This window comes from Phytophthora cinnamomi, assembly GCF_018691715.1.
Source record: "Phytophthora cinnamomi strain GKB4 chromosome Unknown Contig1, whole genome shotgun sequence".
NCBI classification, from domain to species: domain Eukaryota; phylum Oomycota; class Peronosporomycetes; order Peronosporales; family Peronosporaceae; genus Phytophthora; species Phytophthora cinnamomi.
Window position 1 is genome coordinate 1,197,777 of NW_027150934.1, and position 22,506 is coordinate 1,220,282.

Sequence of the window (22,506 nt, forward strand, 5' to 3'; positions counted from 1 at the left end):
CTGCTGCGCTCGTGCTATTCACAGCGATGCCAGTGAGTCTCGCGGCGCTTTTGCTACCTGCTAGCGAGCTGCTTGCTGCCCTACTAATCTCAAATGTTTCCCTGAATCTAGCACACTTGATCGATTATCTCCATGCTCTCCGTCGTCTACCCAGGTTCATTTCCGTGCGCCCGATACGACCGGACGCGGTATCCTGAGCCTACTCGTTGAAGTCGAACTCGTGCGAGTTGGCCCAGATGTCGTTGGTGATCGCCTTCACGTCCTCCTTCGGGACACCACCGTTCACTGCCCGCTTCGGAGACTGAGCCGACTCGGGCGGCGGTGACGCCAGCTTGGGACGCTTCGTTGGCGGCTCCGCGTAATTGTGATTCACGATAGCAGGATGCGTAGCAGCGATCTTGTCGAGCTCGTCCCGCTCTATCTCCTCTACAATCTCCTCCCACAGCCCTGTCGTCTTCAGATAAATCTCCAGGGCGGAAGTGCTTTCGAAGCGGTCTTCACCCGATACTGCTGTCTTCGGGTTGGCGCTTGGCTTGAAGTAGTCGTACTCAAATCGACCAGGTCGGTAATACCAACCACGGCCGATGAGCTTCTTCAGAACTGTACCAAACTTAACCTTGGGTAGTCTGGACATCCTCTCCTCAGCCTCAGCAGCCTCAGCAGCCCTGGCAGCCTCGACTTCAGCCTGGTATAAAGTTTGTGCAGGAGGAGGAGTAGCTGTCCTTTTGGGAGCGGCCTTCTTGACTTTCTTCGGCTTTGCCTTCGGCTTCGGGGCAGCGGGGGCAGGCGCAGCTTGTCCTAGAACTGGAGCACTGTATGTCGCCAGGTTTCTCTTTCTTGCTGCTTGCTGCTCCAGTCGCTGGTGGTGTCGCTCCAACGCCTTTTCACGTTCTTCATTAACTACTTGATCGTGCTCTTCTCGGAGCTCATCCTCAATGCGCTGCCATGTGCCGCTCACCTTGAGGAAGTTCTCTAAACTCGCCTGGGACTGGAAGTAATTGATATCTTCATGCTTCGTCGCTTCCGTGTATGTTGGCGCAAAGTAGTCGTACTCAAACGTTCCGCACCTGTGGTGCCAGCCTTCATCTTGCAGCTTCGCATACACGATTCCGAAGGAGCATCGGAATTCGGGGGGAGTGAAGTTGAATTCATCCGCTTTGCTGACGTCCGATGCTGTGTCAGACACACCCTTCTTCCTCTTCTTCTTCGTGGCTGGCTTCTTCGCACCAGCTTTACCTCCCTTCGCCTTCTTGGATGACAAGCTCTTTAGCTTTGACGCAGACGACGCAAGTTTGCGCTTCACGCTGGTGGTTGTCGAGCTGGGCGACGCACGCTGAGTAGGCGTTATGAACTTGGAGTTCATGCTTGAGTTCGAGGCAGTCCGCTTCACAGGCTTCACCGCGGGCGACGGGGTCTTGAACAAGGACGTCTTGACCTTCTTCGGAGCAGGCGCAGGTGTCGGCTGCACCACGCGCGGCGCAAAGGCGATGACCTGGTGTCCCTCCGCCGAGTCACCCAGCTCGATGTCGCCGACCTCGACCGCCAGACATTTCAGCACGGCGCGCTTCTTGGTCTGGAAGATCGTCTCGTTCGGCAGGAAGCTCTCGAACTTCGTGTTAGGCTTGACGTACCACGTCTCGGGGCCGCACATCATGGTGAACCAGCCGAACTCCTTCTGGGCAATGGGCCAGAGCAGGTCCCAGAGCTCCTGGTCCTCGCTGTCCTCCTTCTTCTCACCGGCGATCTGGATGAACTTCCAGCACGCCTTGATCTTGGAGTCGAACACGTTGATGTTGGGCTTGAAGTTGAAGAACTGCACGCCCGGCATGGCGCAGAAGAGCGTGTTGTGGCCCTGGGCGATCTGCCAGCCGCCGGTCTCCACCAGCTTCGCCACCACGGGGAACACCCTCGTGAACTTGCCCTCCGCGCCCTTGGCTCGGAACTCCTCGGGCGTGTCGTCCTGTGCGTCCACTTCCTTCTCCTCCTTCTCCTCCTCCTTGCTCTCCTGCTTCTTCTCCTCCTCCACCAGTCTGTCCACCAGCGGCGTCGGCGCCACGGGAGGCCGCGGGGCCTTCACAGGCGACGCGCGGGCCTTGGCAGGCGAGCGAGCCTTGAGCGGCGACGCGCGCGGCTTGGCCGGCGAGCGGATCTTCACGGGCGACGCGCGCGGCTTGGCCGGCGAGCGGATCTTCAGGGGCGACGAGCGGGCCTTGACGGGCGACGCACGAGGCTTCACAGGCGACGCACGGGCCTTGGCGGGCGACGCACGAGACTTGACGGGCGAGCGGGCGGCCGCCGCGGGGCTCATAGGCGGCTGCGGCACCGACACAGGCAGCGGCGCTTCCGGCTCTGGCTGCTTCGCCTCTTCGTCGGCGGGCGCCAGCAGCTGCGTGCAGGGGAAGTCCATGTCCTCGTCGGGCTCGTCCTCGGAGCTGCTGTCGCTGGAGCTGCCGCTGCTGCTGCTGCTCGGGTTGTCCTCTCGCTTCTCCTCCTGCGCCGCCTCAGCGCCGGCCTCCTCGTGCGCAAACGGCGGTGCTGCCGGCTCGGCGCGGAAGCCGCCGATCAGCAGGTCCAGCGCGTCCATGGCAGCTCAGAAGTGCGGGCTCTTGACGCGCTTGGCTCGGAGCCCTCGGACGTGTTTTCAGGCGGGACGTGCGCTACGGAATTGCTATTGTTAACAGACACCCAGTCTTTCCGGGACGTCGTCTTCATACGAGCTGTCACTGTCCGTCCCTGAAACAACTGTGCGCTCCTCCTTCATTGGCCAAAACGTTTTGGCGCGAAAGCCGCGTATACTATACCTTGGATATTCAAACGCACATCCGGCCGCGTATACTCCGGTTTTCCCGCCAAAGGTTCAAAAGCTCCTGGCCGCCCTCGAGCCATTCCGCAATTACCAGGGCGAGCCCTCCGAGCCTCAAGCCGCAAGCCTCGAGCCTCGAGCCTCGAGCCTCGAGCCTAGCAGCTACAGCAGCACCGATCGCCCCCATGGCGCCTTCCCACGACGCGCGCGCCGCGCTGTGCTGGGCCAAGCTGCGCAGCATGCCCGTCTGGTGGCCCGCCTGCGTGTACAAGAGCTACTCGGGCGCCGTGGCGCACACGCACGACGTGTGGGCGCTGCGCAACGCCAAGCCGGCGCTGGACGACGAGGACCGCGTGCTGTACTTCTTCGGCGTGGGCCCTCGCGCCTGCCACGTGGGCGCGGCCGGCTCGGCGCCCAACCTGCAGCTGTGCGTGGCGCACGAGGACGACCTGGCGCTGGCCGCCTGGGCCGCGGCCGACGACTTCCCCGCGCTCTGCGCGCAGCTCCAGGTGCCCGCGGACGTGGCCGCGCGTGCGCAGAGCAACGCCTGCTTCCGCCGCGCCTGCGACGAGGCCGAGGCGTTCGCGCGCGACGTGCAGACGGACGAGCAGGCCGGCGAGCTGTTCGTGACGCTGCTGACCATGGCCAAGAAGGCCCACAGGACGGGCCGGGCCGAGGTGGCCCGCGAGCTCGTCGCGTCGCCCTCCACGACGCCCGTCAAGGCCCACAAGCCCTCGCAGGAGGACAGGAGGAGGCGCGACGTGGCCAGGCTGCTCAAGACGCCCGAGATGACGGCCATGGTGGCCAAGTGCTGGCAGCAGATGCTCGAGGCGGGCTGGGAGACCATGACCCAGGGCGACGGCCAGGTGCTGTACAAGATGCCGGGCACCAGCTTCTTCGACTTCGTGCCCAACGTCAACCTCTTCGACTCGCTCGAGAAGGCCTGCGCGGGCTTCCTGACCGAGTGGGTCAAGGCGGCGGCCGACGAGGCCAACGGCAGCAAGGACTTCTCCGAGATGACCGAGTTCATCTGGCCCATGGCGGCCGCCAGCGGCTGGGAGAGCATGGCCACCACGACCGAGACCCTGTACAAGAAGAAGGACATGCCCTTCGACCAGTGGGTGCCCAACGTCACCATCTTCCGCTCCAAGGCCCAGGCTGTGGCCAAATACCTGCAAGAGTGCGGCCTGATCAGCTCTTCTTCCGAGGGAGAAGACACAGCCGACACGGTGCAGGACGCCGATGTCGAGATGGAGGAATCCGAGCTGTCCGAGGCTGAGGCGGAGGAGCCTCAACAGTCCGAGTCGGAGAGCGAAGAGCTGAGTCAAGTTGTCGACGAAGAGTCCGGCGAAGACGAGAGCGACGACGAGGAAGACAACCAGAGTGAGGAGGAAGTGGAGGTCCCCGTGAAGAAAGCGCCTGCTAAGAAGAGTGCGCCTGCTAAGAAGAGTGCTCCTGCTAAAAAGCTCGCTGCTCCCTCCAGCAAGTCTGCACCGAAGCCGCAACCCTCGAAGGCTGTCACCAAGGCGCCTTCTAAGCAATCCAAACCGGTCGTAAAGCAGATGCAGACAAGCAAGCCGAAGCTGGTCATCCCTCCTTTCAAGATGGCCTTCGGCAAGATTGAGAATGAGCTGAAGAATCGCGGATGGTACTGGAAAAACGGGGGTCTTCAGTGGAACTACTACCAGCCGTACTGCAAGACAAAAGACGCAAAGTCTTTAAAGCCCAACGAGGACTACTTCCGAGGCCGCGAGGAACTCGAAGTGCACCTCGAAGAAAGTGGTCTGTATTCGCACATCCGCGTAAAGCTGGAGGAAGAGCACATTAGGTATTACATGGGCGATAGCGACAGTGAAGGTGAGGAAGACAGCGTCCGCAATACTCAACCGGCTAAGGCCAATGCTCGTTCGCGGCCCACCCCGAAGCCGCAGTCGAAGAAGTCCGCACCGAAGAAGGTTACAGCGAAGAAGGTGGAGCCGCCTCGTTCTAAGTCTGTGAGTCGGTTCCGCCGTGCTCGCTCCAAGTCGAAGGCTCGTGGTGCTTCGGGCCTGTCGTCTCAAACCACTCTCGCCGAGGTGAAGTTTGGCGAGATTTGGCGTGTTCTTTCGGAGGAGGACGGCTGGCACTACCGCTGGGGCAGTATCGAGTGTGACTACTTCAAACCCCACTGCGATACCATCAAGGATGGTGTGGCAGGAACGGACTACTTCCAGGGCAAGACCTTGCTGATCGAATATCTGCAGACCAGTGGCATCTGGGATAAGACGGCAGCTCGTGTGAGATCTCAGGCCGCCATGGACTCGAGCGACGAAGATTTGGACGACAGCGACGTTGACACAGCTACCCCTGTCCAAAAACGAAAGCGCGAGGAGAAAACCCCTGCCCCGCGACAAGGAAACAAGAAGTACAAAGACGCTTCGCTCTTCCGAACCCCGACTGAGAAGCGATCGACTAACGTGTACTACATCAGCTCTGATGATGAAGACATGGGTGACACCATTTCCCCCGATGCTGCTGGAGTCAAGGGAAAAGAGAATGTGAGCAATGGAAACGGGCGTCAGCCTCTACGCAACCTTGCCAACAGCTTCACGCCTTCGCCGAATGTTGCGAGGAAGGAGAAACCGGTCCAGCGTGTTGAACGCACCGACAATGACGTAACGATGGAGCCTGCAAAGGAGGACTCGCCACACTCGATGCTGTTGGGTGCGATTCAGAAGCTGACATCGGCTTACATCCCTGCCAACTTCCGTCACCGTGAGAAGGAGTTCGGTGAAATTCGTGCTTTCTTCCGTGATTGCTTCGAAGAGAAGGAGAAGACCAGTATGTACATCTCCGGCGCACCGGGGTGTGGCAAGACAGCGCTGCTGAAGTCTTCGGAAGCCGACATCAATGAGCTCTACCGGGTAAGCGTCGCATCACGTTCTTACTTGACAAAGTCGTGTGAACTTACTCACTTTGTTTGTGTAGGAATGCTGCCCCGACCAAGCCGATAAAGAACCCGTCCGTGCCCACATCAACGCGATGGCTCTTGCCGACGCATCCACTCTCTTCACCAAGCTTGCCAAGACTTTCACGAAAAAGTCCTTTTCAAGTGAAAACGAAGCTTTTGAGGCCATTGAGCGGGCAACGAATCGCCAGCTCAAGAGCTCTCGGACTATGTACGCTGCTATTTGTTTTGATGCTAGCTAGATATTTGAGTGTGGTTATTGACGAAATGTGTTGAGCAGGATCCTGATCTTGGACGAGATTGATATTCTCTTGAAGAACAACGGCATCGAAAACGACCTGTGTCGGCTTTTCGAGCTGGCACACCGGTCTTCTCACAGTTTCATTCTTGTTGGCATTGCTAACCAAGTGGACTTCACAGAGCGGCACCTGCCGTTGCTCCAGCAGCGGTTGCCGGATTGCTCGCCGCGCGTTGTCATCTTTGAGCCGTACAAGCACCAGACCATCGAGCAGATTCTGATTGATCGCCTCGGCGGATCGACGGAGGCGCCGAAGATGGTCAGCGTGCACGGCATCTCCTTCCTCGCTCGCAAAATCGCGTCGACCACCGGCGACATCAGACTCGCGGTGGACACGTGCCGTCGTGTTCTGCAGCACAAGCTAGAGCAAGCGGACAAGGAGAACTCCGAAAACCCGTTGGACGATAAGGAGTTGGCGCGCCCGCTGCCTCTCACCGACACGCTGCGTATCATCAAGCATGCCTTGGAGTCCAAGAGTGCGATGGCGATCCGGTCGCTGCCGCGCAACCTGCAGATGATTCTCTTCGCCTCAACTCGGCTGCTTATCGTGACGGCCAACCGGGCGGCCGCTAACGGGAGCGAGGCCACGCCGCTCCTCAGCGCGGACGAGCTGTACTCGTGCTACTGTGAGGTGAGCAAGGACGCGGGCGTCTTCAAGCCGCTGGCGGAGCGCGACTTCAGGACAGCGCTGGACACGCTAGGTGAAGAGGGCCTCATCGCGGAAGCGGAGCTGCGGAAGCAGCTCGTCAAGCTGCAGTTCAGCACCAGTGAGCTTCTGCAGAGCTTCCGCAAGGACCCGTTCTTCTCGCGGCTCGTATAAGCGCTCGGCGTCCGTGGTAGATGTCGTGGCGGCAGATACACAGCCACGTCCTCGCTGGGGTATTTACAAAGACCTGATGTTAAAGTTGCCTCGTAATATACTAAGCTTTGCTCGTTGAAGTGTTCAATGAAGATGCTTCCAACTTGTGAATCCCAACGCCTGTCCATGATTCAGCGGTACGAGTTGGAGACATGCAGATTCATGGATCCCTCCAGCTCGCATGAGCAGCGGCAGGATACAGCTCACATGACTCTACACTGCATCCGGATCCACATCGTTGTTCGTCATGGCTTCACTTCGATTGACGTTGATGGTGGTGGTGCCGAAGGTGAAGTTGACCACAATGCATTGTCGAGACGAGGGTAATAATCAAAATTGTGGTAAATTAGTGGATCTACATATCTAGTATCGATACACGGCCTTCTTCGTTGAGCGGACTGCCGGGGAATAATATACTGTGGGTGGTTCCGACTTGGTTGCTTGTTGCTTGGAAGCCTGATTCATAACTTGACGCACGCGGCTGCCCCTCACGCTGCGTTCGCGTGGGGGAAGATGCCCGTCTGCCTTAGTTGTTCAGCACGGAGCGCAGCCAGTGCTTGAGCGATGTGTGCGTGTTGGACTTGGCGATGAAAATGCGTTCGCTGCTCTTGCTGCTCTTCCGCTGCGAGCCGTTGCCGGACGATGACCACGAGCGGCTCCGCGAAATCTGCGCCGCCGAACCGGGCGAGTTCGACGACGACGACGCGAACGATTCACTGCCAGCGACCGCCATCTTCTGCTCCGATGTGCTCGACGTCAGCACGGGCTGCGTGCTCGCGTTGCGCGACAGCAGCAGCTTCACGGTCTGGAATTGGCTCATGCGGCTGGCCTTGAGAAGCGGCGACTCGTTGCCCACCGTCATGGCGTCCACGTTAGCTCCGTGGTCCAGCAGGCAGGCGGCCACCGCCGTGTTGCCACGCTGAGACGCGAGGTGAAGTGCCGTGCAGCGATCGTGGGTCACGTCGTCCACCGGCACCTTACCGACCTCGAGCAGCAGCTTCACGCAGGCCAGTTGGTTCTCCTGGGCCGCAATGTGCAGCGGCGTCTCGCCACTTGGGCCGACAGCCGTGCACTTGGCGCCCTTCTCCAATAGAGTCTGCACCACGACCTCTTGGCCGCGAGCACAGGCCAAGTAGAGCGGCGGGATGCCGCTGCCGTCCTGTGCACGCACGTCGGCGCCCATCTTGATCAGCAGTAGCACCGTCTTGGCACTGCCGTTCTTCACTGCCGCATGCAGCAGCGAACTCTGTGAGGTCTTGTCGCGCGCATCCAGCAATAGTCGGGTCTCGTACGTCTTGGCCAGGCACTTCAACAGTCGGTAGTCGGGCAGGTTCACGGCGTCGAACGCGCACTTCACGACGCTCTGTCTGGAGGTGGCATTCTTGCCGTCGCCCAGCAGCACACGGATCAGCTCGGTGTGTTCGGCCGCCGCTGCTGAGCACGCCTTCTGCAGCGTGGAGCTAGATATCAACGGGACGTACGTGCGTTCATTCGCCTCTGCCCCTTTCTTGTGGAAAAGCTGGTGCACCGGGCTGGCCTTCTTCTTCGCGTCTGCGTTCGCGAAGCCTACCAACGTGCGGACCACATCCTCGTGGCCGCGACTAGCTGCCACCACCAGCGCTTCCTCGTCAATGCGCGCGCCGTACTGCATGAGCATCTCCAAGATGTCCGTCTTGCGGTTCTTGCAGGCGATGCCGAGACAAGTCCGCTGTCTCCGCTTGCGCGTCAGCATCGGGTCCACGCTGCGTCTCCTGTGGTTGCGGATGTGGCTCGACAGCGTCTGCTTTGCGCCGGGCGTGGCGCTGCCGGCTCCGTTCGGGTCCGCGTGGCGCTTGAGCAGCAGCTTGACAATGCGGGCGTCGCCCGTTTCGCAGGCCACTTCCAGCGGCGTGCGGCCGCACGCGCAGCTCGAGTTGACGAGCTTGATCAGGTCCGCGCCGAAGTAGAAGCTGAGCAGGTGCTTGAGCGCCTGCAGCTCCCGTCTCCTGCAGGCCGCGTGGATCGGGGACGGCATGTCCTTGACGTCGCCCGAGGGCTGCAGGCTCTGGCAGCTGCACTGGCCGCGGGGGCTGGCCGCGACGCCCTGCTCGAGCTCCTGCTCGGGCTCGGTCTGCAGGAACGAGACCTTCTTCTTCTTCTTGGCCTTGTCCTTGGTGGCGTCGCTGCTCTCGCTGCTGGCCGCGCTGCGCTCGAGGCCCAGCGCGGCGGGCGGGAGGCTGGCCGACGTGGCCCGCGTGCGCAGGATGGAGCTCGGGCTCGCGTGGCGCGGCGGAGACTCGAGCGTCACGGGCTCGGGCGCCGTGCGGAAGGCCTGGCGCAGCTCGATGGTCTGGTGCTCGAAGTCCACGCAGTGGCGCTGGCGCGAGAGCTCGGCGCGCCGCGGGGCGTTGAGCACGCTGGCGGCCGACTCGAAGTCGCGCTTGGGCCGCAGCTTCGACTGCGCGGCCTCGAGGTCGTCGCAGGACACGAGCTGGAGCTGCATGAACTGACTGACTATACTGCAAGTGGCGGAGGAAGGAAGGAGCTGCTGCTGTATTGGGACACAGCACACGCAGACGAGAGCGTGCGACTCGGAGCTGCGGCCTGGGAAATTGCGAAGTGCGAAGCCGCTGAAGCTTACGCCAGCGCCGCACTGTTGTATCGGGCGGGAGGTCGGATTTTTTTTGGCGTTTGGTTTCAGTATGCGGTCTGGACTCGGCCGAGAACGCGCATGTGCGCAGAGAGTGCGGCCTGCAGGCGCTGAAGCTGAAGTGTGTTTGAAGGAGGGAGAGAGGCTCGACTCGCAGCTTGAAAGGCGGCTACGATGCTCGTACTCGTACTCGAGCGCGCAGGTTGCCGCGACGGCGAGCCTCGAGGCGCTATTAGCGCCCATTGTTACCAGCAGCAGCGCGTGTATCTTGGCGCTCGCGCAGTGCACAGCCCGGGCGCGGATCACCTTTATTTTGGAAAGGGGATCCGCCACGCTGACCACCGCGCACTGGGCTTCACTATGGCGCCCACGCCTGTCTACCGTGGCCAGTTGCCGCGTGAATCCGCCACCGCAACGGAGCGAGCGGTGCCAGTCGATACGGCCACACGGCCCGCTGTGGCCATTATCGAGGCCGCCACCCCCAGCACAGCCGCTGCTAAGCTACTACAGTCGTCGATGCGGAGGGCTCGACTCGACTTGCAAGTTGCAGTGGCCTCGGTGCCGCATAGATAGGCTGGGCGGACTGGCGCCGGGGCTCGGGCCCCGCTGGCCTCACTGCAGAGAGCGCTGCTGCTGTGGGCGTTTTAGGCCGGGCCGGCTGTTGCTGCAGGGTATGTGCTGCTGAACTGCCCCAACTGGCAGTGCCATGCAGGCTGCTCGGCAGTTTGCGTGCAAGTGGCCGAGCGGTGCCGGCCGGCGCGAAGTCGGAGAAAGCGGGAGGATAGGCTCTCCTCGTCCTCTTGTCGCTCCGCGCCGCGCTCTCGGTCACCGCAGTAGGCTGCAGGCAGGCTTGGGCTTGTCCGTCGTGCTCTCTCGCGAACACGAACGGGGATGCCGCGACTTCAAGCTGTCGACGAGCGGAGGATGGATGGCCTTCTTGGGCTCCGATATGCAGAAAACCTGCTGCCGCTGATTTTTTCAGGGGCGAACGGAAGGATGCCGCCGCGTAGGGAGGGGAATATGACTGCACCGCGCGTCGCGAGGGAGCGGTCCAGCGGGGCCGAGGACAGTCGCAGCAGCAACTGCGCAGTGCCGAGATGGAGCAAGCGCGGCGGCCGGTGGCGACATCGCCAATATCTGAAAGGATGACACCCCGAGCGCGGCCGGTTCAGCGTGTGTGCGTGCTGGGTAGCGGCAAAATATGCGAGGCGCAGATGCTAGGTGCGCTGCCAGCTACGCCGTCGAAGCGCGAGGGCTCTTGCAGCCGCGATAAATCATCCGCGACCGTGCCTGCCGCAGCCTGACGGGGACCCTCGTTGCCGACTTCCTCCTGACTCAAGACACCCGCTGTCCGGGGTGGCGGCCAGAGCGCAGCAGCGACGAAGCGCTCGTCGTTCCAGCTGGACCGGGACGCCGCTCCACTCTGCGGGTCATTGCCCGCATCTCGACCGTTGTTCGCTCGCTCGCTTAGACGCCGACAGGGTCGCGGCCGCGCTTCACGATTCGTGGAGCGGGCCTAATCTCGTTACGGTGAGGCTTCGCCAAGGCTGAAGCAGCCATCTCATGTCGGTCTTGCGCTCACGGGTTAGTCGAGTCGGCGCCCGTCTGATCTATCCACTGCCCCCGGGTCTTGTCGCGCCACTGCGTTCAGGGCTCGGTGCTCGATCGCGCTGGCCCGCACTCGCTACATCAGCGCTCGCCCCGACGGCAGACGCTCCACGTTGACGGACATGGCGGCCGTGATCGTGTCCCAGCTCAGACCAGCCTCGTACAGACCCCGCAGGCTCTGCACTGCAGACTGCAGAGCGCTCGCCGGCGAGGCGGAGCCTGGCGAGCCGGTCACTGGCCGGAGCCGCCCGCGCCTGATCGGGCGCAGAGCGTGGCACCGGAGCCATTAGCTACCTGCACCGGGGCGCGGTGCAGAGAGGGTGTCGTATCGACAATCCAGCCCGACAGCCATGTACGGCAGGCTGCGTGGTCATCGCGTCGCACTCGATCGGCGGGCCGACGCCGTGGGCATCGCATCGATGCGCTTGGAGACGTCGCTGGACGCGCTGTTGGTCAAGAATGGCTTGCGACGCCGCCCTGCAATAGAAACCGGATCCTGACTCTATTTTGGCACGAACCACTGAACTTAAGTATTTTAATAGCCATGTGCTTCATAAGCCACTTCAACCAGGTCCAATGCACAAAAATGGGCAGCACCTACAGTACTGTAGTTTATTTAGCTTTTATTGGGCGCCGTCCAAAACCCATATAAAACCATTTGATCAGTTTAAACGGTAATTTATTTAAATTACCGAAGCGTTTAATGCCCCCCCCCAAATGGTTGCTGTTACGCGACCTTTGGGTACATGTATAGAGCAATTTAGCTACTAGTTTAATCACATTGATGCTTTAGAGTCGCATTAGAATTGTTGATCCGATCAAAAAGTGTCGGATCAAGCAATAAAAATGGATGCCTTCCAAAATATTAGTAAATTGTTTTAATCATCAGGGGCAGAGGAGATCAAACCAGTCATTAAACGGAGTGATAAAACTGATTGTCGGTGAAACGTAGGCAGAGTATAAGACTTTGGATGAGATCGTAGAAATTTTGGCGGCCGACTCGAGATAGTTATATCGGTGGTGCCAACCGATTTGTCTCGGATTTGTATGCAAAGCCATTTTGAATGGTGTGGCTGGTGTTTCGTAGGCCCGAGGTCTCACTCAAAAGGGGGCCGCATCAGGTAACATTACCTCAGATTTACTTGAAACTACTATTGAGAGCCTAATAGTGCGTGCTGGGCTGGCTCACGCACGGCATACCATGGCGGAATCACAAGTACCAGGAGAATCAACTACGACAGCTCACTATTATGGTGACAAGTTTCACATGCTTCCTGAAACTTTCGAGTTCCCCAAGGTTGGAGCGTACGGCGCATGGCAGTTTTTGTCATGGTAAACAGTTAATTTCAACGCTGCGGTTAACCATAACCTCCGCACGCATCCAACCTGTTCACTGTCGCGAGTCACAACTCGTGGATGAAGTTCCAGCAGCTCCTCAAATGATGGCTTAGACAAGATTGTACATATGTTAGTCTAGCTCTCTGGCGTTACCTTGCTGTAGTTCTAGATCATTCACAGCTTCATTTCAAGCTCAGTCTCAAATTTGCCCCCCCAAGCACTCAATACGAGGCTTCTCCGCGTATTACCGTGGCAGCTTTTGTAACGGGCTTGAGGCCGCTACCGACTTGCACAGGCGCGTAGGAAATAAGACTCTGATTGAGTGTTGGGACTGTCGCGGCACTCGAGACCGTCCCAACCATTAAACCTATACGGGACTGTGATTGGCCACCGCGCACTCGCGGTGGCACCCGTGTGACAGTAGCCTGTCACACCATCCTCCTCTCAAGGGTGGACATGCATGTATGTAAAAATCTAGGGCGGGTCTTGCGCGGCATGGCCGTGTCAATCGTGTCGCCGGCATGGCCGGCGACCCAGTACCATCGAGTGGATCGGATACCTCGAAGATACGCCGTACTCCGAATCCGAGCGCATTGTGATTGGACGATATTGTGCTGCGCTTGACGCCGCTAGGCGCGGCGGACGTGCGCCGCGCCGTGTGGAGGACTTGCCGCAGATTCAAGGCTTGCCTCGTACGCCGCCACGCAGTCCGGTACATCCGCCAGGAGGACCGCGCGTGGCTCCCAACTATCCGGCATCGGCCCCAGCCACCGCACAAGATACTGGCGATGCGCAGGAACTGTTCCGTCGCGGAGCCGCGCGCCGCGACCCCGATGATCAAGTTGAGGAGCAGCGCGGCTATCGTCGTGTCGGAGGATCGCCTCCACGATGTGACGAACATTGCCCGCACTATCCACAAGCGGGGCCGGACCATCACGTTCAAACGGAGCATAGTCGCTGGCAGGACGCTGCGACCGCGCAGCGTCTCGATCGTTTGGCGCGGCGACTGGACCAGCTGGAGCGCGAGAATCAGGAGCTGCGTCACCGGGTGCGCCAACAGGAGACGGCGCATTATCTGGGTGATCACCGCGGGAGCGCCGGTGAGTATCAGCGTCGTTGGGGATAGTCGCTGGGTGGTAGCGCCGGTGATTATCAGCGTCGTTGGGGATAGTCGCTGGGTGGTAGCGCCGCAGCCGACCAACGTAAAAGGTAGGGTGTAGCCGTAAAGCCGTAGGTAGTTGCAACGTATAGGCATCACCTAATACCTTCAACACCGTGAATGGTCCAATAAAGCGTGGCGCGAGCTTGTTCGCGCCCAAGTTCGTCACTAAAGTGGGTTGAATACCGGACGTGGACAATAACACGCGGTCGCCCACGGCAAATCTCTCCATGTTCTTGCGGCCTCGACGATCTGCATTCTCCTTTTGGCGATCGACCGCAGTCGCGATCGCATCGCGGACATAGCGAACCACTGAGTGGCGCCGCTGCAGGAACTCGTTGACGGCCGCTGCATCGCGTGGCTGCGACTCCGGATTGGGGTCGAAGTTTGCGGGGGAAGGCGCGGCGACTTCCACCGCGCCCGGCGTGTCTTGATACCCGATTGCGCGACGACGCTGACTTGGATCGATCAACGTTCGACTCGTCCACGCTGCGATATCCGATGGTGTCGCCCTCGTGGCGGCACGCGTCCGCATCCCTCTTGCTGCAACCCGAGCTCCATGTCGTGTGGTGACTCCGTTCACTCGTGCGGAGTCAACATCGTGAGTGTTCTCACGACCAGTGTTGTCGGAAACTGCTGTGCCGTCGTCGGCTGGCCCATCGAGATCTATCGAGCGCTCCACACCGAGGAGCGCTGGAACACGCGGATGTCGTCCGTAGTTGATGTAGAACGGGGTGAGCCCCGTCGATGCGTGTTCGGCATTGTTGATGGCGAATTCGACCATGGGCAAGAAGGAGCTCCATGACTTGAATGACGTGGCGAAGCTCCTCAGCACATCCTCGATGACCCAGTTCGCGCGTTCAGTCTGGCCGTCCGTCTCTGGATGCGACGCGGTAGACATCGCCAACCGCGTTCCCATCAACTTGAACAACTCAGTCCAGAAGGCGGCGGTGAAGCGGGGATCTCGATCTGACACAATCGAGACCGGAAGACCGTGATGTCGGTAAACGATGTCGAGGAAGATCGCCGCGGACTGTTGCGCGGTGACGGAGGCGGCGACCGGAGCAACATGCACCATTTTGCTGAGTCGGTCAACAAAGACGAGAACACCAGTGCGGCCTTGCGGATCCCGAGGCAGCCCAAAGACGAAGTCCATACTCACCGAAGACCACGGTTCCGCTGCCACGGGCAAAGGTCGAAGCGGAGCCTGCTTTGACGGGGACGGCTTGACACGCTGGCACGCTTCGCAGGAGCGTACCCACTTCCGTACCCACTTGTACATATGCGGCCAGTAGAAGTCCCGGGACAGCGACGCGAATGTCTTCTCGCGTCCGAGGTGGCCGCCGCTGGGCGTGTCATGAAACTCGTGGATTAGCCGAGCTCGAAGATCGTCGTCCAGCGGGACGACGATGCGTGGCGGGTCCGAGCGATCGACGCAGTAGGTCAGAAGGGCTCCATCCAGTCCGTAGCGATCGATGCGGGCGCGGCTGCGTGGGGATAAGCGGCGCCGCGCCACTGCTGATGGATCTCTAAGGTACTTGATCATCTCGGAGCACGCCGCGTCCTCCTCGTACGCGGCCGTTATCAGGTCATGAAGCGGGCTGGTCGCTGCAACCTCGACCGCAGCGACTTCTTCCGCGACGCACACAGCACACTCGTCGTCATCCTCGTCGCCAACAGCGTGGCGACCCGACTGCACGTAGTCTGGCCGACGTGAGAGCGCGTCGGCGAGGATGTTGGTCTTGCCCGGCTTGTAGTGTACGACGAAGTTGTATTCGGAGAACAACGAGAGCCAGCGCGCCATGCGCTGGGACAAGTGGGGGCTCTTCGTCGCTGTCCGCAGCGACGCATGATCTGTGTAGATAGCGAAGGTCTGTTCGCCCAACAGATACACGCGGAACTTGATGAGTGCGCAGCGCATGGCTAGCAGCTCCTTGTCGTGTACAGGGTAGTTTCGCTCCGCCGGCTTCAGCTGACGCGACTGGTAACTCACCACACGTTCGCGTCCCTCATCATCAAACTGCATTAGGGCGCAACCTATTGCGAAGTCGCTTGCGTCGCATACCACGTGGAAAGGCTTCGAATGGTCGGGCAGCATCAGGACAGGCGCGGTGGACAAGCCCGCCTTCACCGCGTCGAAGGCAGCTTGGTGATCGGGACACCACGACCACGTGGCGTCGGCCTTGAGCAGCTGGGACAGCGGACGGATGGTCAACGCAAAATTCTTCGAGTAGTGGTGGAGGTACGTCGCGAGACCCAGCCACTGTCGGAGCTGCTTCTGGTCCTGTGGTGTAGGCCACGCACAGATGGCCTCGATCTTCTCGGGGTCAGCACGGACACCATCCTTGCTGACGTAGCTCCCGAGCACAGGAATCTCGGGGGCGCAGAAGATACACTTCTTCAAGTTGGCGTACAGCTTGTTCTTCCGCGTCACCTCCAACACCTTCCGCAGGTGTTGGAGATGTACCTCGACGTCCGTCATGCCGCCCTCGGCACGGCTGTGAATGAAGATGTCGTCGAAGTAACTAGGCGCGAAGTCTCGGTACGGCCGAAGCAAGTTGGACACCATGCGATTGAAGGTGGCGGGTGCATTCTGGAGTCCCTGTGGCATCACAAGCCATTCCCACAACATCCCGCTAGGCGTGCTGACCGCTGTCAGCGGCACGTCAGCTTCGCGCATCAAGATCTGATAGAAACCATCCATCAGATCAATGGCACTGTACTTGGTGCTGCCAGACATGGTGTCCAGTACCATGTCCTTCCTCGGGATCGGCGTCTGCGCCGGAATAGTGGCGTCGTTGAGCTTGTTGAAGGCGTGGACGATCCGCCATCCGCCGGTTGCTTTCTTCACGCAAAACGTCGGGCTGGAGTGTGGGGACAGGCTCTCTCGCACGTGGCCGGCTTGTCGGCGACTCTCAAAGAAGGCGTCGATGGCCTCGACTTGGTCGCGGGGAAGCGGCCACTGTCGCGTCACACAGTATTTCGCACCAGGCACGAGGTCGATCTCGTGCCGAACTCCGTGGTCGGGTGGAAGAGTGGCTGGGACCTTGTCCGGGAAGATCTCCATGAACTCACGCACAAGCGGGGCGACAGGGTTGCCGGCTGCTTCAAGTGCCGGCAACGATTGAGCTGCGTAGCGTGCTTGGCGTGCACTCTTCGGCTCAGCCCCTTTCGGGCGCATCCTCGCGTGGGAAGCTGGGTCCGACGCGCTGGCGTCGACGACCGCGATGGACTCAGTGTCTTCGGCGACGACCATGCACACTTGCTCGATCTGGCCCTTCTTCAAGTCGCGGAGGAAGTGTTTCCACGAGAGCCCAGGCAGCCGAGTGATCTCGGCGGCGTCGCACGGAGGACGTGCGGCCTCGACGTCACGTATTCGCAGAGGCGTCTCCGCGTCGTCCCCCACCAGGACTGAGATCACCTCAGACTCAGTCTCGATCGGGACCGCCGATGGCGCACGAGGGCGGGGTGGTTTGCGACGGCCGCGACGGCGAACCGGACGCAGAGTGTCATCTGAGGCTGCCGATGAGAGCCCACGCTCGATCATGGTCGCTGAACTGGGGCGCCGGGACACGACATCGGCGCCTGGACGTGCGTCGCCGTACACGACCGCGTCAACTTCATCAGGGAGCTCCCGCTCGACCACTCGCGGGAACTCACGCTCGACCGCGCGTGGGAGGCCACGCTCAACCACATCTCCTTCAGGGAGCTCCTGCTCGACCACTCGCGGGAACACATGCTCGACCGCGCGTGGGAGGCCACGCTCAACCACATTCTCTTGCTCTTCACCACTGGAGAGCCACTGCTCATCCGGACGTGGGAACCCATGCTCAACCACGCCAGACACGTCTTGAGACTCCTGCTCAAGACCAGCGCAAGTTGCGTGCTCGCACACCGCACACGAAGGGCCATCGCCCACTTCAGGTGCAGCATGGGCCATGGAGTCGGAGTCCATGACGGCAACGTGCGGCCACTGGTTAGGCGTTCCGCACAGGAACGCCAACACTGCATTCACATCGATGTCTCGGGGTCGGACTGTGCCAGTCAACCAGTTGATCTCAGGCTGGTGGCGGGCAAGCCACGGGATGCCGAAGACGCAGTCGAACGAGCCGCTCAACTCGATCACCAAGAACTCATCGGAACTACGGAACCCATCGAACTCGTACGCGAAGGTCGTGGAGCGTCGGGGCGTCCGCCGCGGCTTCCCATCAGCGTACTTCACGATCATGTCTCCAGGTCCTTCACGAATGTTCATGTCTGCCGGTAACACCGACAGACTCTCGGCGCGAACGAAGTTGTTCGTCGCGCCCGAGTCCAGCAGTGCGCGAAGCGGGCGCTTCGCGTTGTCAACGTGGATACTGAGCACGATCAATCTTGAGTCACTGCCGGATGTGGTGGCAAATAGTCGTGCATGAAGCACGGAAGGGCTAGGAGGAGGTTCGGCCACCAGAGAACCATCGCTCCTTCCACGACCAGTAGGGCGCCCCACACCTACTGGTTGTCGCCGTTTTTTGGAGCGGCGACGTCGTTCGCGATTGTGACGTTCGCCTGCATGGGCGACGGCGCGCGGCACACGGCCGCGCGGTGTCCCGGTTTACCACAGCGGAAGCACAGCATCGGACGCGGACTGCGCGTCGATGGCGATGGTGTTGCTCGAGACGATGACGTCGGCCCCCGGCGTCCACCGTAATGCTGAATCGCATCCACCTCCATCGGCTCCGGCTCAGGCGCCGGGTCCCGAGAGACGTCGAATGCCTGCGACGCCGTCACACTGTAGTCTTCGCGTAGCGCAACAGCGAAGGCCTCTTCCAGTGTCGATGGAGTCTTCCGAGTCAGGTAGAAACGCTGGTAGCCAGCGTTCATGCCGGATATGAAGACATGGACTTGTGTAGCCATGTCCACTGGATGCGATGTGATGCACGACACGAGGTGCCGCGCGCGCTGGATGTACTCGAGCATGGACATGTGTCCTTGCTTCAACGACAAGAAGGTTGATCGCTGGACGCTCTCATCTTGGGGCGGCTCGAAGGCGAGTCGCAGGTCTGCCTTCATGGATGCCATAGTCGGGAAGCAGGAGGCGTCGGCGACGAGTTTGCCGAGCGCCCATTCTTTTGCATTTCCTGCCAGCTTGGACAGGAGAAAGCGAGTGCGCGCGAGCTCGGTAGACAGCTGCCGAGCTTCAATCGCAATGTCCACCTCGCAGAACCAGCGGTTCAGGTGAAGGCGGCCCTTGCCTTCACCGCTGTACGTGGAGACATCGAGCTTGACGATGTCGGTCTTGTTCTTGGTCGACGTGAGAGTCGTCGCACGCTGACGAAGGTCAGCGAGCTCACGTGCCATGAACTCCTGGGCAGCCAGGCGTTGTTGTTGTTCCGTGCCGGCAGTCAGTAGTGTCTTGACGACACCGTCACCTGACACTGCAGCGAGTCTGTGCAGTGCCTCCCACTCGAACAGCGACAGATGAGGAAAGCTGGCGTGTTCAAGCGACATGCCGGTCGCCCCTCCGAGGGTGGACGCGTCGTTCATCGACGTGTCGTTCATCTTGGTCGTTGGACGGATCACAAAGTGCTACCAGGTGTAACGGGCTTGAGGCCGCTACCGACTTGCACAGGCGCGTAGGAAATAAGACTCTGATTGAGAGTTGGGACTGTCGCGGCACTCGAGACCGTCCCAACCATTAAACCTATACGGGACTGTGATTGGCCACCGCGCACTCGCGGTGGCACCCGTGTGACAGTAGCCTGTCACAGCTTTGGTGGTTTGGAGATGCAGCAAAGATATACCCACCACTACACTGAATCGGCACGCATGACCGGCCTCGTGAGTTAATGCGCAAAACGTTTTCGAACTGAACAATCTGATACAACGCATTAGCGATACAGCCTTGCAGAGATAATGCCCCGCAAAAGTCGACATGCTAGAGCAGGCAGCAGAACATGTGTTTAGAGTAGGAATGCAGAACTTGCTGCTTCTTGCTTCGACTCGGTAGCGCCGGGTATCCGAGTTATCTCCCGGGATCACACTACGCCTTGCTTGGGAAGCTGACCAAAAGCGGTCTCGCAACGCCCCTACACAATTAACAATGTATCAATCAATAGAAAGTGAACCTACATTGGCTGCCAGTATTCCTACGTTTTTTTTTTACTAGATAAGTGAATTGTCTCGTGAATTAAAAATTTGTTCGACCAAACAAATCGAATAATCCCCCCTCATCTTGCAACTACGCCGGAAAACATCTAAGACAAAGTATGGGTTCAAACATGCCCGCAATTTAGAGATACCGTTCAAATCGAAGGTGTGCGATCTTGAAAGGCCCGAGGCGCGAAAATTGCGCGCCTTCACACGCTTGCTACTCATTTCGAAACTGGAGGCGTCGTGTGAGCCCCTCGTTATGTCCACCACTCGAGCGTATGTATCCGCCTGAATGTCATTTACTACCGACGCCCTGTTCGTCTAAGCGAAATTCTCTACGGCTGTACAACAGGCCCCACAGCAATAAGAAGGGACGCCCCTCAACTAGCGCCCACGGCACCACCGATATAGCACACGCAAGCTCCACATCCCTGAAAAAGCACAGAGTGCTCGTGTCTACGCGTGCTGCGACTCCCGTCACGGTCCATGCCGCGTCAAGGATCTTGACGTCACCTTGCTATCCGCAACTCAACCCGTGTGTCGACGCTATTGAATCAAGGCGCGAAAGTCGCGTCTCCTAGCGACAGTGCTGGCCGGGCGGGGGATATCTCGGTGACGGTGACGAAGACGATGACTGTCAAGATTACCAAGATTACCCAGTCGATCGTGAAGACGACGAAGCCGTGATCATGCAGATCTCCCTGCTTGATGATTTCACATTCTCACCGGAAGGGGAAGACGATGTGCACAGCGCCAAGAGTGATGCGTCCATCCAGAGAACGGAAACCGATCCAGCCCCCTCAGGATCATCAACACAGTCTAATACTGGTTCACCAGCTGTGTATTCTCCGAAATCTCAAACGGATAGTCCGAGTTGCGCTTCGACTCAGAAGGCTTTCAAATTCTCTCCATTGCAGTGGCGTGACGCCGCACCTCCCTGTTCGGTGAAGTCGTCAGCGAACAGGGAGTCTTCAAGTCGAACAGCGACGGCTCTGACGCGCGGAACCGTATTCGTTCACCTCTTCCTATAGAACGACGTTCGCTCACGTTTTTCGCAATCACGTCCACCAAGTTTCTCATTCGTCGGTATAACTGCATCGGAAGATCATCAAGAAGAATGCAATCAGACCCGTGGCCGGTTGGTGTGAAGTTCGTCGTGGCACAGTTGAATCCAAGACACTGGAAGTTTCCTGCTGTCTGATCTGGTATGAGAAGGGGTCTGGATTGCGCGTGCGAGTATCGATGCAACACCAGCACTTGTCTTAATGCTAGAAACAGTCGTTTCAGCACAGATTACAACTGCTCATTTGGTGGTGAATGCGGAAATGCTCTCTACCAGAGTCGCTGTCTGGCAATAGCACGCATCGTGCGTATGGGTATGCGATGGCTAATAGCTACGTCACTCATTTCTGCCGGAGAAGCTATCGGCGAATTCTTGGGTCACCTCGACGTGTTCGGGCCCCCGTGGAAGAATGGTCCGGTCAATGACGGCTACCGAATGCATCATCGCACGCGCACGACGGGCCGTTGGTATCGACGCTCTCGAGGATGGTGGCATGCATCGCTTCATGAATCGCGTGTGCAATGCGTGCTCAGAGTTTCACGAAGTCCAGACCGGGCAACGACTCACCGTCGTAGCTATCACGGTTCGCGACGTGTACCTGGCGAGGAAATTACATTCTCGTATGGAGACAAGTTGTGGTTTGTATGCCGCTGTTGATGATCGGGGTGTGTAACGGGGTTACACGCACAAGTGGCTACAAGCCACTTGTGTTATTAACAGATAAAATATCTGTTAAAATTTTTGGATACTTTCTCACATTGGTGTAAGTCACACCAATGGATACGTTGAAGTAGGCCACAACAATGAGTGGTCCACATATACCCAAAGATCTTATTGCAGAAAGCAGCAGCTTTCTACCAATTAGAAACATGCATGTTGGGGTGTCAACCCCTTTCATAGATGATAATTTTTTTTAGCATATTGAGGAGGAAGATCAATTTACAAACAATACAGTTCTCATTTTACCTTAATCTAATTAGTTCGGTTTCTTTATTTAGTTTAAATTATACTTGAGGACTCAAGTATACTTTATTCTAATTAAAACTAATCTACCGCTTCCTCATACACGTAGCGCATGTAGTGAGCCAAAGTAGGCCCACTACAGGGTGCCAACACCTCGATTTGCAAGACCTCCCCGTTAGTATGGAAGATTTGTGAGCTGCGGTAGGACTTACTACATGCTAGTAAGGAGCCAGAATATCTGTAAGTTGCGTATAGCTTGAGTAAGTGGATCTTGCTTTCACGTACAAAGTTCAAGCACGTACATTGACTATGCTAAGTGCCTTCCCTAGTAGCGAAGAAGAGCTCCGTGTCGATGCGTTCACTCCCTCTTCGAGAAGCCGAGCCCAAGACGCAGCGGAAAACATGGGCGTCCATTTGCCGGGCAGTAGATCGTCTCGCTTACGCATGTTCTAACTCCTGTCGTTGTACTTGTGCAGGATTAGAGAAGACCCCGCGTAGGCTACCATAATTATAGTGTGAAGCAGCGTCTTCTACTCTGCGATATTGTTGCTAAATACAGACCGATGGGACGGAATGTGTGGGAGTGGAGTATAATGCCTCAAAGAAAGAGAAGTGGACAATGCGCGACTACGACTTGCTGAGGCGCACGTCCAGGAGCCTCTACGGTAAACCGAAGCCGACAGGAAATTAAGGTGATGAAATAGCAC

At 58.9% G+C, this 22,506-nt stretch overlaps 5 protein-coding genes across 6 annotated transcripts; 1 reads left to right on the forward strand and 4 right to left on the reverse strand.

The window, feature by feature from the left end:
- Nucleotides 1-199: 199 nt before the first annotated feature.
- Nucleotides 200-2,584, reverse strand: IUM83_06430 (the record flags this gene model as incomplete). 2 transcript variants are annotated; one of them, XM_067930640.1, is made up of 1 exon in its annotated part: nt 200-2,584. In XM_067930640.1, the coding sequence occupies one exon, from the start codon at nt 2,582-2,584 to the stop codon at nt 200-202; it is 2,385 nt and encodes a 794-aa protein (XP_067800492.1). The 2 variants fall into 2 exon arrangements, with proteins under 2 accessions (XP_067800492.1, XP_067800491.1); XM_067930639.1 differs by having other exon boundaries at nt 200-472.
- A 404-nt stretch (nt 2,585-2,988) lies between these two features.
- IUM83_06431 (Cell division control protein 6) lies at nt 2,989-6,868 on the forward strand (the record flags this gene model as incomplete). Its single annotated transcript, XM_067930641.1, has 3 exons — nt 2,989-5,706; nt 5,771-5,961; nt 6,031-6,868. 3 exons carry the CDS (start codon nt 2,989-2,991, stop codon nt 6,866-6,868), a joined length of 3,747 nt encoding a protein of 1,248 aa, XP_067800490.1.
- A 565-nt stretch (nt 6,869-7,433) lies between these two features.
- On the reverse strand, nt 7,434-9,389 carry IUM83_06432 (ankyrin-like protein; the record flags this gene model as incomplete). The annotated part of the gene is made up of 1 exon (XM_067930642.1): nt 7,434-9,389. The coding sequence occupies one exon, from the start codon at nt 9,387-9,389 to the stop codon at nt 7,434-7,436; it is 1,956 nt and encodes a 651-aa protein (XP_067800478.1).
- Nucleotides 9,390-13,111: 3,722 nt separating this feature from the next.
- On the reverse strand, nt 13,112-18,013 carry IUM83_06433 (reverse transcriptase; the record flags this gene model as incomplete). The annotated part of the gene is made up of 1 exon (XM_067930643.1): nt 13,112-18,013. The coding sequence occupies one exon, from the start codon at nt 18,011-18,013 to the stop codon at nt 13,112-13,114; it is 4,902 nt and encodes a 1,633-aa protein (XP_067800489.1).
- A 119-nt stretch (nt 18,014-18,132) lies between these two features.
- IUM83_06434 (putative Polyprotein) lies at nt 18,133-19,182 on the reverse strand (the record flags this gene model as incomplete). The annotated part of the gene is made up of 1 exon (XM_067930644.1): nt 18,133-19,182. One exon carries the CDS (start codon nt 19,180-19,182, stop codon nt 18,133-18,135), a length of 1,050 nt encoding a protein of 349 aa, XP_067800342.1.
- Nucleotides 19,183-22,506: the final 3,324 nt, after the last annotated feature.